Source organism: Gavia stellata, chromosome 30, assembly GCF_030936135.1.
Source record: "Gavia stellata isolate bGavSte3 chromosome 30, bGavSte3.hap2, whole genome shotgun sequence".
NCBI lineage: Eukaryota > Metazoa > Chordata > Aves > Gaviiformes > Gaviidae > Gavia > Gavia stellata.
In genome coordinates this window covers 2,890,227-2,906,850 of record NC_082623.1, presented here as the reverse complement: position 1 = coordinate 2,906,850, position 16,624 = coordinate 2,890,227, and the positions used below count along the sequence as shown (strand labels likewise).

Below are 16,624 nucleotides of genomic sequence, written 5' to 3'. Positions count from 1 at the left end.
TTTGAGTCAGGGAGGGGATTTCTCTCCGTAGAACACAAATGCCGTGAAAGCTTTTGATCTCTAGGCTGAGCTAGCAAAGGGTTACGGATCGCCGTCCTGTTTGTGCTTGCTCCGTGATTGTGCTTCCCTGGGTGCGGGGGATCTGTCCATGGCAAGGAAAGACCTGCAGCCCAGGACACCCGTGGGGCCGGGACATGGCCCGTGGGGCCAAGATGGGGCCCGTGGGCTTCTCCGGGGCGCGCCCAAGCAGATGGCGCTCCTGCTTCGCGCGTCCCCAGCCGCCCAAGGCTGTCGAGGCAGGCGGTTTCCTGGAACCGGATCCTCGGCCTCGACAGAGCCGTCTCTGCCATCGCCGCCTGTAGCCATGGACCTGCGAGCGGAGCTGCTGAAGTCCATCTGGTACGCCTTCACCGCCCTGGACGTGGAGAAGAGCGGCAAGGTCTCCAAATCCCAGCTCAAAGTGAGTCCTCGGGGGGGAGCTCGGACGGCCATCGGTGTGGGGTTGGCGGGTGGGCTGCGAGGGGCAGAGTGGGTCCAGGGATGCTTTGCACCCCCCTTGGGTTTCCACGGAGGAATTGTTAAATATTAAGATTAATAAGACCTTGCTGTCGCCTCCACGCTGGTTTTGGTGAAGTTCTCTGGCTCTGCCTTGTCTCCCTTTAAAAAAAAAAGGTGGGGGGAGTTAATTCTCAAATGTATTTTCCAGGTGAAAATGAGGAGAAATCTCATTTTCAGTTGTTTTCAATTTCTTGTGCTTTTTATGCCCAACTAACAGCCCAAACTCGGTTTATATTTTCTTGCTTGCCGGAGCACCCGCGTTTCTGCTTCCTGTTCAGCCAGCGGGTCGGTAGGTAGAGGCAGACCATTTTTAAACTAAAACTCCTCGGTGGTCTGGCCAGAAATAACACAGCGCTTTTAAAAAATCTCTGCTTTCCCCTCTCCCCCACCCCCTTAGCAGCTTTGCAGAGGGCTCCTGCGTTCAGCTCTTCGTCAAAACCATCGTGGCTTTAAAAACCTTTTTGTCTGTCTCTGGGACGGGGTCTGGTTGAACCCGCCAGGTTGTACCTTGGCTTTCACAATAATTATTGATTTTTTTTTTTCTTTTCCCCTTTGCAAATGATGGGACTCCTTTTTTTTTGCCGTGTAAATGTCCTGTCGTGGTTCGTAGGCTGGCACTGGGGTTGGAAATGTTGGCTGGAGCAGGGGGCTGCGATGCAGAGGAAAGACCTGAGCTAGAAACATGCAAAAACACGGGGAGATGTTGCGTCAGGACTTGGCAGCTGCTGCCAGTCTGCGAGATGGGTTGTGAAACGCTGCAAAGAAACCTCTTTTCCTCTATTCCCTCTACTTTATAGGGCTTCCCCCGGGACAGACTGCAGGGAAGGTGCTGGGCTGGGGGCGGGGGGGTGTACTTTGCCCAAAAATTAAGAGTTTTGCTTGCAGGGGTCTGGAGGAGAAGCAGTGGGAGCTGGGCTCCTCCTGCCCAGCCGCTGCCTCTGCAGCCGAGAGCCTTTGGCTGCTCCCTGGAAACTCGTTGCACGTGTGCTCTGCGAGCCACGCTCGCTTACTTAAAACTGTAGAAATATCTGAAGGAATTAAGGAAAAGCCCAAAGTAGGCCAGAGCCCAATTCCCCTTGCTAATCCCCGAGGGCTGCTGTGCTCCCCTCGCAGCATCCCCTGCACCGGGCGCTGGCTCCTGAGCCCTGCCCAGGCGTGCTGCCGGCCCCCAAAGCGCTGGCGTGAACACGTGCAGCGCTCGTCTTGTGAGATCTTTATCGCCAGCAACGATGCTGAGGCCACAGAGACCCTAATTTTAACGGCTATTTCCTAGAGAGTTAGTGCGGGGGGGCTGGGGGAGCTGCAAACCCTCGTGCAGGGGCTGCGGGGATGCTGGGGACGGCGTCTCCGCAGTGGCTTTGCCCAGGGTGACATTTCAGAAGGGAAGGGAGATTCGCCCCTTGCTATTTTTCTACCCGCCAAGACAGGACGGTGGTGGGTCGGGCTGCACTGTCGCACGACAAATCTCAACTCCAGATAACTTTCCACTGGCATCGAGGCCGGGGAGAGCTCATTTCCATTGTCCGTTGCTGCCAAACGCTGGTTCGGGTTTGCCCCAGCCTACGCAAGCCAACAGCGGAGTTTCTGCTCGTAGGTTCAGCACAGAAGAAATCCAGGGTCTCGAAGGTTTGAGCTATAACGCGTTAAAGCCGCGGTGGCCGTGTCCTCTCCAAACTCCTCCTGGGCTGCGCGAGCCGGGCTGCGCTCTGCTCCCTCACCCAGGCGTGTTGCTGCAAGAAGGGTCTTGAACAAGGGTGGGAGAAATGCCGGTGTTCACAGCATTTCCACCTACAGAAACAAAACCAGCCCCAGGAGCTGGGGTGGGATTTTGCTGGTCGATGAGCAGCGTGGGCAGGAGCTGGGTGCTTAACTCCTCTGACCTCTCTCCAACCAGTTCCATAAGTAAATTTAGCAGCATTTCAAAGTGTGATGGTGAAGCTGTAGGAAGCCGTTGGGTTCCGCAGTAGAGTTCTTTGCATGGACACTCCTATGTGCGCAAGCGTCTGCATATGTTTGTGTGAGTGTAGGTGTGTATCTGCACAGGAAGGAAAGACTGTCTTGTGGTCGAGTGCTACGCCTCGAGTGATGTTGGGTAGTTCTGTTCCCAGCCTGGGCACGCACCAGCCCTGCTCTTGGATAAGCATTTATCCTCTCCGTGCCATCGCATTCCCCCTGGCCGAGCCGGGGGAGCTACTCCCCATCTCTGCGGATACTGGCTGGGATGCGGGATGCGGTTCCCGCAGGCAGGGCAGAGCTGAGCCCTTTGGGGTGGCCGAGCCCGGCTGGGGCAGGTGGGTGGGAGCCACCGAGCGCCGTCCCGGTGCTTTTTGGCACCTCTGCTCCGCTCCTGACCCTGTTCCAGAGGGAGAGGAGCGGTTTGCTGAGCGGAGCTCCGTCTCCTGAGGCTGCCCGCTACAGCAAAGCCCTTGGGAGTGGAGAGGAGAAGGCAGGGGGACCGGCGAGCGATTTAAATGCATGTCGGGGGGCACAGGGACCCCCCCACCACCTGCGTGGTGTTGCAGGCTTGGGGTGCAAATGGCAGGGGAGGTGGTTCTTGCTCACTTTTGGAGAAAGAGCCCATAACCCGTGCGGGTCTCTGGCTATAACTGGTGCCTGGGGGGGCTGAGTTAGGGGAGCACAGCCAGTTTATGGACCCCCCCGGGGGCAGGAGAGAGATGCCTGCCTTGGGCTGAAACCTCTTCTGCTTGTTACATACACAAAAGGCTCTTTGCACAGGCTAGTGGGTCCCAGTTTGGCCAGTAACAGGTCTAAGAGCAGCTCCTCCATTCAAGCAGGGAGGAAAGCCTTCCCCACGGTGGGAAGTCGACGGTCCCGGGGCTGGACTTGAGCCAAGGGGTCCTGGCTGATGGGGTGGTGAGGCAGCCGTCCCTGCTCGTGTCCTCCTCGCTGCAGAAAATGGGCAGCTAAAGGGACCCTCGCTGCTGGCAAAGGCTCCCGGCGCTGGGGTTCCCCTGGGACAGGACTCCCTGCACCCCCAGCTCCAGGGAGGCTTTGATTTTCTCAGCAGAGCCGGTCTGCTTGCACATGGGGAAACTGAGGCAGCAGCACCGCTCCCTGCGTGGCTGCAGAAGCCTCAATCCCCCCGTTCCTGCCCGCTGAGGCCAGAGGGGTTTCTGTTTAACACGGGGAGCCAGGCTCCAGCCTGAAATGTCACCCCCAGCCCTGGCATCGCCCCCAGCATCTCCCACAGGGGAGAGGAAGAGGGGCTGCCATTCTCCAGCAGCATTAAATATTCCACCCCCGGCTCTGGCTGGCGTCAGCAGCGGCCGTGGAGGGGTGGGAGTGGGGTGTGACGGGGACAGGAGAGCAGGGGAGAGGGTGGAGAACAGCATCGGGGCTGGTGCTCGGAGGGATTTGGGGTGCTCGGGGCTGTCGGGCAGACCTCTGCCCCCCCAGCCATCCCCTGCGTGACGCAGGAGAAGGATTGCGTCACTAAACCGCTCTCAGAGCATCCCTTCCCTTCTCCCCCCTCCCCATTATTTTCCCTTCCTATCCCTCGTTTCAGAGCCGGGGGGGTTCCCCACCTCTCCTCTCTCCGTGGGGTCAGGGCAGCCCCAGCCCCACACACTCCGCCGTCAGCCTGGCCGGGGCTTTCCTCCCCACATTGCCCCACTTTCAGTTTGTAGGTGACCGCTCCGGTGAGCGGAGGTGCTGTGGTTCCCAGCGTGCCAGGGCAGATGGAGGAGCTCAGGGTGCCGGCCATGGCCGGGGGCACATGCAAGACCTCCCAGGGCTTTTTGGGGTGCTGTGAGAGGAGGTGCGAGGGATGGGGGACGAGGCCCCGCGTTGGAAACGGGGAACGGCATGCGATTCCCAAACTTTCAATCCATCCTGACAGATTTGTTAGCTATCCCGGAGGATGCCCAGGGTGTTCCCATCCCTCTCCACCCCTGTGCGGACCCCGGGGCTGCAGCGAACCCCGAAAGGCGCAGCAGTAGCAGCAGCACTCAGGGCTACAGCCCGCTTGGTGTTTGAGTGCTGGGTGGAGTCCTGCTGATAATATCAGCCCAGAGGGTAAAAAAGAGAAAGAAAATCTGGTTGAGCAAGAACCGTCTCCAGCTGCAGCAACCGGCACGGCCTCCGGCTGCTCCTCTCCTGCCAGGAGGAAATTTCCAGCCCTGCACGGAGAGGAGCAGGGATGCCGCACGCCATCTCCTCTAGCCCGTCTCTTGAAACCTCGGCAAGCTGCATCTGCAAACCCCACAAGCCGTCTCTGCAAATCCTGGTGCAATGGGACGGCATCAGTTTGGGACACTCGTTTCACCATCTCCTGCTTGCTGGGAGGTAAAGACAAGGAGACAACCGCCTGCCCGGCATCATGAGCTGGAGATGCTGGTGGTGCTCATGGGCAGCCTTACTCCGGGCTCTGGCTGCTGGCCCGGCAGCGGCGTGGGCTTTCCAGCATGTGGGAAATTCGGGAGCTTCAAAAGATGCTTTGTTTTGGGGTTGGATTTGAGCAAAAATGGGCTGGTCGGTGACGCTGGCAGACTGCTTCTGGAGACGGTGCCTCTCCAGATCACCCTTGTCTGCTTCCATTCCAGACAAAACCTTTTCTTAGTTTCTTATAAATCTTTTCTTATTTTCATCTTTGCGTCTTTCTGTGCCCCGCTGGCAGAAAGCAACCGCTGCCAGGCTGGGCGCCGTCGTTAGTTATGTTTTCAAGAAATTGCTAAGGCCAGTTGGCAAACAGCAAGGCTTGGGGTGCCTTATCATCTTCTCTAGATCAAAGCATGTCCTGTTTGCTCTGTAACGTTTGAAACAGCTTTTTTTTTTTCTAAATAAAAAGTTCCGCACGTGCCAAGAAAGAAAAGAAACGAATGTGGAAAAATCCTCAATTTTTGCCTGTTTCTAAATGATTCTCCGAGGTTTAAATTGGGGAATAGTCCCCTGTCCCTCTGCCAAACCCAAACCATGCCTCGATGCCGTGGCTGCAGGGAGGTGACGCTGGGCAGGACACGGTCCCCGGGTGGGCGGGTGGCAGCGTGGGGATGTGCTGGGGCAGGGTTGGAGGTTGTTCACCTTCTTCCCGTCGCTCGTGCTCCCAGGTGCTGTCTCACAACCTGTACACGGTGCTGTGCATCCCCCACGATCCCGTGGCGCTGGAAGAGCATTTCCGCGATGACGACGACGGGCCGGTGTCCAGCCAGGGCTACATGCCGTACCTCAACAAGTACATCCTGGATAAGGTGAGCTCCTTGGCCATCCCCCCGACCTGCTGCGTCTCGGGTGGGGACACCACGGTGCCTGGGCTGCTCCCGCATCCCACGGGAGCCCCACTGCTCCTCTCCCCTCTGCTCTTGTAGATCCCATGCCTTGATGGGTGGAAAAAGGATATAAAGAGTTGGGGAGCACTCGGGTGAATGCGAAAATGAGTGAGAAATGTTGAATACTCAACATTTCCTTGGCAAGGATGAAGTCAGCCCTTTCCGTCAAGGTTCTGGATGGAAGTGCATCTCTGCCTACATTTCCTAAAGGGCTCAGAGAGAGAAATCTGCACCTTTTCCTCTCCGCCCCTGTTCAAATTTGAGGTGTGACCTCATTTGGCAAAGAGGAGGAGAGGGAGTAGGACGAGGTGCCGGGGCGGGAGCAGAGGTTGGGGTGGGCAGAGGCTTTCTCCCTTTTTTCCGCACGGCTCAAAGGCACCTTTGTTTGGCGCAGCGAGAGACTTTGCGGCTGGGTGCTCATTTCCTCCAGGCATGCGAGGAGAGGAAAAATGACTGACAACTTTCTTCCACTGTGTGCTCGAAAGAAGGGGGAGCCCAGCGCTGGGTGTAGTAACCCTTCCCTCCCCTGCCGCTTCCCCAGGGCTGAGCCCTGCCTCTCCCCGGCATGCCGTGCTCCGTGGCTGTCTCCGTGCCGGTCCTTGCCTCGCCCTGAGCTGGTCAGGAGCTGCCCAGCCTGGTCCAGGGATGCTGATCTGAGCTGCAGGGATCTGGTCTGCAGCGAGCGAGGGCAGAGCCTTCCCCAGCTCCCTCTGCCTGGGGCAGGCAGCTGCCCAAGAGCGGCCAAAATCCTTCCAGTTTCCCATGTGGTTCTTTGGGAGATGACATTTAAACCCTTTTCTTCTGGTTTCACCATGGCTAATAAAATCCGAGGTGGCCTGAGAAGGGGAAGTGGGTTTTCCTAGTAAGAGGGGCTTTCAGCTTTCCACCACCCAAAGGTTTTTCTCCGCTGCTGCAGGATGCAGTTTGCCCTCGAGCTGGCGGTGCACGGCTCACGCAGCTGGGACGGAGCAGCCAGATGCGGCCGGGCTCCTTTGGTCCCCATCACAGTTCACCAATGCTGCACCAAAATTGCCGCGTGAAGCGGCTCGCGATGCCGGGCAAGCGTTCACAGAAGCTCGTGGACAGGCAGCGGGGCCAGGGTTGATGGAGGCATCATTCCTGCCTCCGCTGCTGCCTGCCCATCACTTCCCTTCGCTGGGCCCCAGTTCCTCTTTATGGTCAAATGGGATAACGAGAGCAACCCACAGCCGTGGAGGCGTTAGGGGGGTGGGCTTGGGAGAGCACTACGGAGTGCTGGGTGTGCTTCACCATGGGGTTTCTGCTGGTGCTCCAAAGCCCGGCAGGACATGGCTGAGCCACCGTGGCCATGCCGCGGTGCCCAGGCACTGCAGCGGTCCCGTAGCATCTTCTCTACCGGCCGGGACGCCTTGCTTGCCTGCGTAAGGGACCTGTGCTGGGGACACGTACTCTGGCATCATGGGTCAGTGCCCGCTTACACTCTAGTTGTAGGTCCTGTGTATCAATCACCCCGTGCTTCTCACTGGCAGGGACAGGAGATGTCAGGTGTGAGGGTTTCTTCCCTCCAGTGCTTCCCCCCCAGAAATCTCCTCCCTAGCCCTGCAGCACCATGTTCACCCCCCTGACTCCTGCCCGCAGGTGGAGGAAGGTGCTTTTGTCAAAGAAAACTTTGATGAGCTCTGCTGGACCTTGACGGCGAAGAAGAATTACAAGCCCGACCGGAATGGGAATAGCGTTGTATCCCACCAAGATGCCTTCAAGCTCTGGTGTCTCTTCAACTTTCTGTCTGAAGACAAATACCCTCTCGTCATGGTGCCAGATGAGGTAGGACCTGCCTTTCCCCCCCGTCCGTGTCCTCCCAGGGCTCTGCACACTGGCGAAGCCCCGTTTGGGGATGAGACATCCTGCTATCGCTTCCTGGCATGTCCCACCACATCCTGCGAGACGTGGTGCTCCAGGGTGCGAGAGAGAGCAGGCCAGGGGTGGGAGGAGGGGGCTGTCTGCCCCAGGCACCCCCCACTACACCCATGGCCACCTGCGCTGCCCAGAGAGAGGGGAGGTGACCTGGGAACAGCTCGGTGGACCCCTCCGAAATGCTGAAGCCTCTCAAGTATAGCCATCTTGGAGGATAAAGTGTGGGCTGGTCCATAGTGCTCTTCCATGGTCCAAGCCTACACCAATGAGATCTTTTGTCTGCTGTGAAATGAATGTGCCACTTCTCAGAGCCCCAGCCAAGGAGCATCCACAGCTCAGCTCCTCCTGGGGCTGGTCCCTTGCCTAAAGCCCTTCCATCTCACCCAAGGGTTGAGTTGAGCACGGTGTTGGAGGACTCCTGATTTTCATGGGGGAGAAAGAGAAGATGTCAAGAAACCCTTAAAGTCTGGTGCAACAGGACGTTGCTCCCCATGAAGTTGCTGTCAGGCTGGACAGGCTGTGTCCCTCGTGCTGCTCTCAGCCCGTGTCACCACGAAGGCAGTGGCAGAGCAGACCCAGTTGTCCCTCTCCGTGCCTGCTGCCACCAGATGCTCACCCCCTGCCCAGCATCCGGAGAGTTAAGAGCTAGGTTGCCCTGGCTGCCCTGCAAAGCTGCTGGCAGTAATCTCCAAATCTCCAAATTCCACCTGGCATTTGGAGGGGGAGGTTCTCCCTTCTCCGGGGGTCAGATCAAACCCCCATGAGAAGGGGGGCAAATCTGGGGAGGGAGGGAGAAGCTCAGAAGCCACGAGCGGCCTCACCAGGAGGAGCTCAGCTGGGCAAGCAGCTGCCATCTGCTTCTACACCATCAACCTCCTGAGATCAGCAGAAAAGCCAAAAAAAAAAAAGTAAAAGGGCAAAAAAAGACGAGAAGCACAGTGCTGCGCAGACGTGGGAGGGTGACCGCACTTCCTGCTCCCTGGGAGAGGTGTTTCCTGTTCCCCAGACCATGACAAACTGAATCATCTTTCTGCTTACAGGGTTGAGCTTGGAAAGAAAAAAAAAAGAAAAAAATCAACGCCATTAAATCCTTGCCCTTCTCCTAGTTAAATGATGTAACAAAATCCAGCTGAGTGCAGGGACTCTGCTGTGTTTCACCTTTCTGCGTGGCTCTCCGTAGAGTCACCACCCTCCTTGGTCCCTAGATCGTAGGTAGAGGAGAGCTGGCAGCAAAACTTGAGCTGAAATAAGTCTTCCCAACATCACGTCAACCAATTTAGCTCTTTCTTAAAGCAATTTATTTACAGTTTCAAAACAACGCTCATCTCCTCTGTAGGGACCTCTTCCCCTGCTCCTCTCCAGCGTTTTTATGATGTCAGCTGGAAACTAGAGTGGTGCTGAGGTCAGGGCTGTGGTCTGAGACACCTGCCTTGCGGCTGGGTGTGGGGGACAGCAGCGTTGGTTTGTTCTCCCTCAGGAACTTGACTTCTGCAGAGCTTTCTCAGTCTGCAGACAAACAAGCCAAAAACATCTCAGCCTTGTGGTCAAAAAGGAAAAACCTCCCAGTAGTGGTCAAGCTCTAACCCAGCGTCAACCTCCTGAGCCTGTCTGCTGCCTGGAACAGCTTGGCCATGACCATCAACCATCGCAAGGGGTGATACCTCTGGGATATGGGTCCCGCATCTCCAGGCTGGAAGGAGATGTGGTCTTGGGCTCTCCAAAATGGGTCGGTGGGGTGGGGATGGCTCTCACTTCTCCCCCTTGCTGAGCTCCCCATCCTCGCAGGTGGAGTACCTGCTGAAAAAGATCTGCACGGCCATGAACGTGGAGCTGAACTCCTGCGAGCTGGATGACTACCTCTCCCAGGAGCCACAGGGGCAGGGGGGGCTGACGGTCTGGCAGTTCCTGGACATGGTGAACTCGGGGCGGTTCCTGCGAGGCATCGAGCAGGAGGCCGTCAGCATGGCCGTGGAGGAGGTGTACCAGGAGGTCATCGAGGATGTGCTCAAACAGGCAAGGAGCCCACATGCCCTGGGCCACAAACCCCGTTCTGCCCCCCACCCCATTTTTGATCCCCATGTCTCTCGGGCACAGGGCTACCTCTGGAAGAAGGGCCACCTGAGGAGGAACTGGTCAGAGCGGTGGTTCACGCTGAAGCCCAGTGTCCTGTCCTACTACATGAGCGAGGAACGGAAGGAGAAGAAGGGGAGCATCGCACTGGACAAGCACTGCTGCGTGGAGGTATGGCCCGGGCCGTGCTCAGCTTGGGGACAGGACACCCAGGAGATCCCCTTCAGACCCCAGGAACCCAAGAATACACAATTTCACATCCATGAGCATGGGAGAGCCAGTCCTATGGCTGAAAAAAGTGGGGATAAGGTGGGGTAACGCCGTTCTGTGTCCTCTCCCTGCAGGTACTGCCCGACCGGGATGGGAAGAGGTGCATGTTCTGCGTGAAGACCTCCTCCCGCACCTACGAGATGAGCGCCTCTGACACTCGGCAGCGCCAGGAATGGACGCTAGGTCCGTGCCCACCCTGCACCCCCTTCCCAACTCCCCCGTGCCCCCCACCATGTCCCCACTGACCGTCCCTTTCCCTCCCCAGCCATCCAAATGGCCATCCGGCTACAGGCTGAGGGCAAGAAGTCCCTGCACAAAGACCTGAAGCAGAAGCGACGGGAGCAGCGGGAGCAACGGGAACAGCGGAAGGCGGCCAAGGAGGAGGAGACGCAGCGGCTCAAGCAGCTCCAGGAGGAGAAGGAGCGGAAGCTGCAGGAGCTGGAGCTGCTCAAGGAGGCCCAGCGGCAAGCAGAGATACTCCTGCAAGAGGAGGAGCAGCGGCGGAGGCAGCAGCACGAGGAGATGCAGAGGACCCTGGAGATCCAGCTGCGGGAGGCTGAGCAGGTGGGTGCATCCTCATGGCGTGTCCTGCCACAGGGCTGCGTCGCTCATGGGGTGGGTGCTTCCTTCCTCTCCCCTTGCCCGTGGCAGCCCAGGGGGTTTGGGGGAGCTTTTAGGAGCACATCCCGCTCTTGCAACGATGCTGCTGCCACCCATCACCTCTGGGCTCCCGGGGGCTGTATGTGACCCGGGGATGAGAGATGGGGGGGTCAGCACCGCGGTGAGTGAGATACCTGAGGAGCAGGAGATGAGGACAACCTGCTCCGGGGATGTATGAAGCTGGGGGGCAGGTGAGAGGCGAGTGCTAGTGCCGGGATGGCCAGGGAGCCCATTTCTGACCTTGCAGCCAGCGCTGGCTCCAAATGACATGGTGTGTCTCCTGAGCAGGGAAACAGCCTTGCTTTGGAGCTCTCTCCATGGGCTCTCCCTGGTGTGGGAGATGTCTGGCCCCATCCACCCAGGGATGCGGGGGTAAGGGGGTCCTGGGGACGGCAGCGGTGGCTCTGCCAGCCGCCCGCACTGATAGCTCCTCTCCCTGCCGCAGGCTCGCGCCTCCATGCAGGCAGAGATGGTGCTGAAGGAGGCAGAGGCAGAGCGTCAGCGCAAGCGCATCCTGGAGCTGGAGGACATGCAGGAGCGTCTCCAGGAGGCCCTGCAGCAGGAGGTGAAAGCGCGGCAGGACGAGGAGTCCGTGAGATACGCGCAGGCCAGGTAGGACCAAGGCATCCCTGCCCCTCCACAACCACCCCACTCCCCAGGGCAGTGGCTGGGTGTGGGCACACGCTCCCCAGGGGCAATGCAGGGCTCCCCGGGGTTCTGGGGTGTGCTGGTGACTTCCCAGTATGCCGGCAGGGATGGGGGAAGCTGGTGGATGAAGTGGCAGAGGAATGTCCTCACGTCATGCTCTTCCTTAACAGGCTATTGGCTGAAGAAGAGGAGAAGCTGAAGCAACTGATGAAGCTGAAGGAGGAGCAAGAGGAATATATCATCAAAACTCAGCGGGAGAAGCAAGTCCTCAAGCAAGAGATGGAGAACAAGAACAAGTGTCTGGAAGAGGCGCAGAAGCAGCTGGAAGAAGTGAGAGTGAACAGGCAGCGGGTGGACCAAGACGTCATGGTGAGCATCACATCGGTGCCACATCCCTTCACGCTGCGAGCCCCAGGGGACTTCCCGGCCCTCCCTGAGTCACCTCCGCTCTGGGGAGGACCCAGCAGCTTTAGGGGCAAAGCTGGCATTGCCTTGGGGGAGTTCTGAGCTGTGCCATGCACTGGCATGGGGTGATTCAGTGGCCGAGATGGGACAAGCATGTCCTGTCCCGGGGGGACAGCGCTGGTGTCCAGAGAAATGTCGACAGTGGGAGCATGTGGAGGGGGGAGGATTGCAGGAGGAGCAGAAGACCTAGAGGAGGGTGAGCTGGCTCTCCATCCCAGAGGGAGCCTCCAGTCCAGGCTTACTCAAGGAAGGGAAACTCCTGCCCACGGTCCCAGGTCAGGGGCTGTCGGGTGGCCAGCTCACCCTTCTCCTCCGTCCCCTCCCAGGCGGCCCAGCGGAAGCTGCGACAGGCCAGCACCAACGTCAAGCACTGGAATGTCCAGATGAACCGACTGATGCACCCCATCGGGCCGGGAGGTAGGAGACCAGCCATCACACCCTCCCCTGCCCCTCCTGAGCACGGATACGCTGGGGAACGAGCCCAGTCTCCCACCCATTTCCCCTCTTTGGGGTCATCTGGGGGCTGGAAGGACACCCATCTTTCAGAGAAGATACCCCAATGCCTCTGGCAAGGAGAGACCCCGCACTCCTTTTCCTTAGCTGAAAGGTCAGTTTGGACCCAAGTGAACAATCCTCTTTTTCTGTCCGTCCCCAGACAAGCGTACAAACGTGAGCAGCGGAGGCTTCGCTGGCTACCAACCCCTCCTCTCCCAGAGAGATTCCTCCCTCAAACTCAAGCAGAAAGTGGAGGATAAAGGCAGTGACCCCACGAGGGACAACAGCAAGGAAAACGTGAGCAACGGTGGGAACAGCGGCGTGCCACCATCTCCGGATGCGGACACCATGGCCACAGAGCCCGCCAACTAGCCCAGCAGGATGGCAGAGCCCAGCGGGGAACTGCAGGGCCCAGCACGTCCCTCTGAGCGGACACAGTCAATACGGCCGTCTCTGGATGGAGACAAGTGGGGACCAGCACAGAGCCTATAGCTGACTACATATAAGGCAGAGATGCTCCCATTTTCTTCAGGGAAGGGCTGCAGCCACGACGTGCCAGGAGGCTCAGACAGCCCAACATTGGGGAGAAGGCAGCGGGGCCATCTCCTCTGGGCTGCCCAGGTGTGGGACGCGGACTCAACTCCCCAGAGTCTGGTTTTCACCCTGCCTGGAAAAAAAAAAAGCCAGCGGTGGGTCTGGACCGTGTGGCCCAGGGCTGCAGTTCCCCCTTGGTTTCTACCAGCAATCTTTCTGCATCGCCCGCTGCGCCTCTGGGTGCGTTGCCTTGAAACAGTGGCTGCCAGGGAAGCCTTGGCAGACTGAGAGATGCCTTCTCGCCACCCCCACAGAAAGGTCGGGGTGTCCTTAACTAACACTTGCATTCCCTGAAGGTGGTTGTTAGTCACTGGAGTCACGTAGATGTTAGCAGAAGCCAACAAGCAATAAAGCTTTTGGAGCCGCTGGCCCACAGACCTCCTTCCCCGCACATCTGTGACCCTGCAGGCACCAGACCTCCCTCCTCGGCAGTGCGGGGTTTTGATTCCCACTGCACAAAAGAGCCCATTAAAAGAAATCAGACACCACCCATGGAAAGAGGCTCCACCGGTGGATTTTGGGTTGGTCTGTGGAGGGCCAAGAGGGACACAGACGCTGGTGAACTGGCCATAGACGATGAATTCCCCTCTGGGTGGCAAGGCTGGCACAGGGGTATCTTTTGGGAGGGCCAACACCTCTATATGATTGATTAAGTGCTTATATAGGAAGGTAACGGTGCTCTGGGCTTTGTTTAGGTCTTTGCCCTTGGACTGCAAGACTCCTCACGCCAACATCGGGGTTAGTTTTTCCAAGCACTTCTGTTTGAATACAGTCCCATTCACCTGTGACTTTGGTGTCTTTATTGCCCGGGGCACAGAGCCCCCGATCACATAAGGGTCCCCTCTGGAAGCAGGCACTGGCAGCAAGCCCTGCATCAAACCCCGCTTCACAGTTGCTCACGCTGATTAACTGCAGTTCGTTAGGGAGATTACCATCTATTTCCTACTCATGCGGCTTTCAGCGTTTGCTCACACAGCTCTTCCCCCCTCTCCCTCCCCAGTTTTTACAGTGTTTCTTTTTTACAATTATTTTTCATTGTGCCTGACTGCGAGAGAGACCGTTTCTGCGGGTGCCAGTGGAGCAGCACAGCTGCCCCAGAACAAAGCGGCTCTGTGTGCCCATGAGGGTGACTGGGTGGCCCCGTGCCCCGGTCCCACGCAGCCGTGCTGACGCACAGGGAGGGCACGGGTGGCTGCAGCCTTCACGGTGATAGCCATGGTGGCCCTGGCTCTGCAGGGGCTGCAGGTCAAATTCATCACCTCTCCTTCTCCTTCCCACTGCACTGGGATGCAGCAGGGTGGTTCTGAGCAGTGGTGTGGCCCCTACAGCCCCGTGTGGTCCCCATGCAGATTTGGGGTCCCTGCCTGGCCCTGTGCCATCCTGGCCAGTCCTCTTGAACACGAGATCCCTCCATTCTGCACAGGTTTTCTGCTGGAGCGAGACCTTCCCAACATACTGCACCAGAGACTGGGGCCCTGTTTTGCATCGAGGCGTGGGGGGGCCACGGTACGAATCGCCGCAGCGTACCAGGGTCACCCTGGCAAAGCTGCTCATTGCGATCCACAGGCAGAGCAAGAACAGGGAGGGTGCCAAACGCCAGTCTCTACTGGGAAGGAAATGGGCTGGGTGGAAATGCAGTGATGGGAGACAGCATCCTCCCTCGTCAGCTTCGTTAGCTCAATCTCATCCCTGATCAGGCGTCGGGACAGGTACATGCCACGCCACACCCAGACGAGGAGGAAAAGGGCCACCTCCACCCGTCTCCGTGCCACAGCCTTGTTGCAAGGGCTCTCATCCCATGTGCAGCCCCCGGGAGACGTGGGGCCACCTCCCTGCCGGTGACAGTGTCATCGCTTTTCACCAACTCCGGGGCTGCATCGTCCCTCCTTCAGTCGGCTCACCAGAGCGTGGCTTTTGCTCCTGAGAGCCAAGTTCCCATGCGGCAAAAAGCTATACATGAATTGCCACAGGCAAGGACAGGCGTGGAGGGAACAGCCGGAACCAGTGTCAGCACCTGCCTTTGATCTGCCGCCAAGCCTGGATGTGCCTCGATCTGTCTCATCCTCCTGGAGCAGCCGACCGAGGGCTGGTGCTTACCTAAGTCAGCAGCGGACGCGCAGCGGCAGCGTGTGCCCCGGCGCCTCCAACTAAGAAAAACTCCTGCAGCAGGATCACAAGGAGAGCTCAGGGAGGCGTTGGGGAAGAGTGGCTCTCTGCTGCTCTCATCATCCCACCCAGCGTGGGTGCTTGCGGGGGCTGCATGCCCGTGGGGTTCTCCTGTGGGAAACCTCCTGGAGCTCTCTGTGGGATAACGTCATGTGTGTGAGCATTTGCAGAGTCAGGTACAAACGTTGCTGCTCTCTATGTGACTCTTCTGTGGCCCCAAGCCCACAGCTCTGCCCAAACTCCGCTGTCCTGGTGTACTGGCCCGGGTTTCCATGTTTTCAGGAAGGACAAGCCAAATCCTAATTGTGGCTACATCTGCATTAATGAGGGGCATCATCTGAGCTCTGTACTGCTCCCTGAGTAACCACAGTGGGAACAGGACCTGTGCTTTTTAAACATAACATCACTTACCAGATTAGCCACTGCTGTGGTTTACCTAGCATGTGAAGGTGTAAAATTAGCTTCAACCTAGACCTCAATTAACCGCATCGACAGCAGAAGGCTTGCAACACCCGCGGCAGGCAGCTTGTCTATCCCTGGGGGGTGGAAAGCAGTGAGGGGGTCAGAGTGGGAAGGGGAGAGGCCCAGAGTGGCACCTGGAGTGGTGTGTCACAGAATCACAGAATCACTACGGTTGGAAAAGACCTGTAAGATCATCAAGTCCAACCATCAACAAACACCCCCATGCCCACTAAACCATGTCCCGCAGTGCCGCATCCACATGTTCCTTGAACACCTCCAGTGATGGTGACTCCACCACCTCCCTGGGCAGCCTCTTCCAGTGCTTCACCACTCTCTCAGTAAAGAAATTTTCCCTACTATCCAGTCTAAACCTCCCCTGGCGCAACTTGAGGCCGTTTCCTCTTGTCCTGTCACTCGTCACTTGGGAGAAGAGACCAACACCCACCTCACCACAACCCCCTTTCAGGCAGTTGTAGAGAGCGATGAGGTCTCCCCTCAGCCTCCTCTTCTCCAGACTGAACAACCCCAGCTCCCTCAGCCGCTCCTCATCAGACTTGTGCTCCAGACCCCTCACCAGCTCCGTCGCCCTTCTCTGGACACGCTCCAGCACCTCAATGGCCTTCTTGGAGTGATAGTCCCACAGCGTCCAACAAAACACCTGGCCTGGCAGAGCTGGTGTCGCCGCTCTTCGGACCTCAGGTCCCAGTTTCATTGCCTGAGACAAATCCCTATTCCCTCCCTGTTCCAGCCCAGCGTGGGTTGGAGCATGCTGGTTACTGCCAGGCCTCCTGCCCAGGGCTGCCTGGTGAGGGCTCAGCAGCAGACACCTGGCTCCCTTTCCGCTCCTGCTGCGCCAGGGGAGGTTCAGGCTGGATATTAGGAAAAATGTCTTTACTGAGAGTGGTGAAGCACTGCAATAAGCAGCCCAGGGAGGAGGTGGTGGAGTCACCATCCCTGGAGGTGTTCAAGGAACGTGTGGACGTGGCACTGTGGGACATGGTTTAGTGGGCATGGTGGGGTTGGGGTGGTGGTTGGACCTGATGATCTTACAGGTCTTT

The 16,624-nt window shown here is 58.1% G+C and overlaps 1 protein-coding gene across 1 annotated transcript; it reads left to right on the top strand.

Moving 5' to 3' along the window:
* The first annotated feature begins 364 nt into the window (after window positions 1–364).
* On the top strand, window positions 365–12,716 carry DEF6 (DEF6 guanine nucleotide exchange factor). The gene is made up of 11 exons (XM_059831257.1): window positions 365–460; window positions 5,625–5,765; window positions 7,461–7,646; window positions 9,522–9,749; window positions 9,831–9,977; window positions 10,151–10,259; window positions 10,342–10,640; window positions 11,182–11,348; window positions 11,555–11,753; window positions 12,176–12,266; window positions 12,505–12,716. The coding sequence occupies exons 1-11, from the start codon at window positions 365–367 to the stop codon at window positions 12,714–12,716; spliced, it is 1,875 nt and encodes a 624-aa protein (XP_059687240.1).
* Window positions 12,717–16,624: the final 3,908 nt, after the last annotated feature.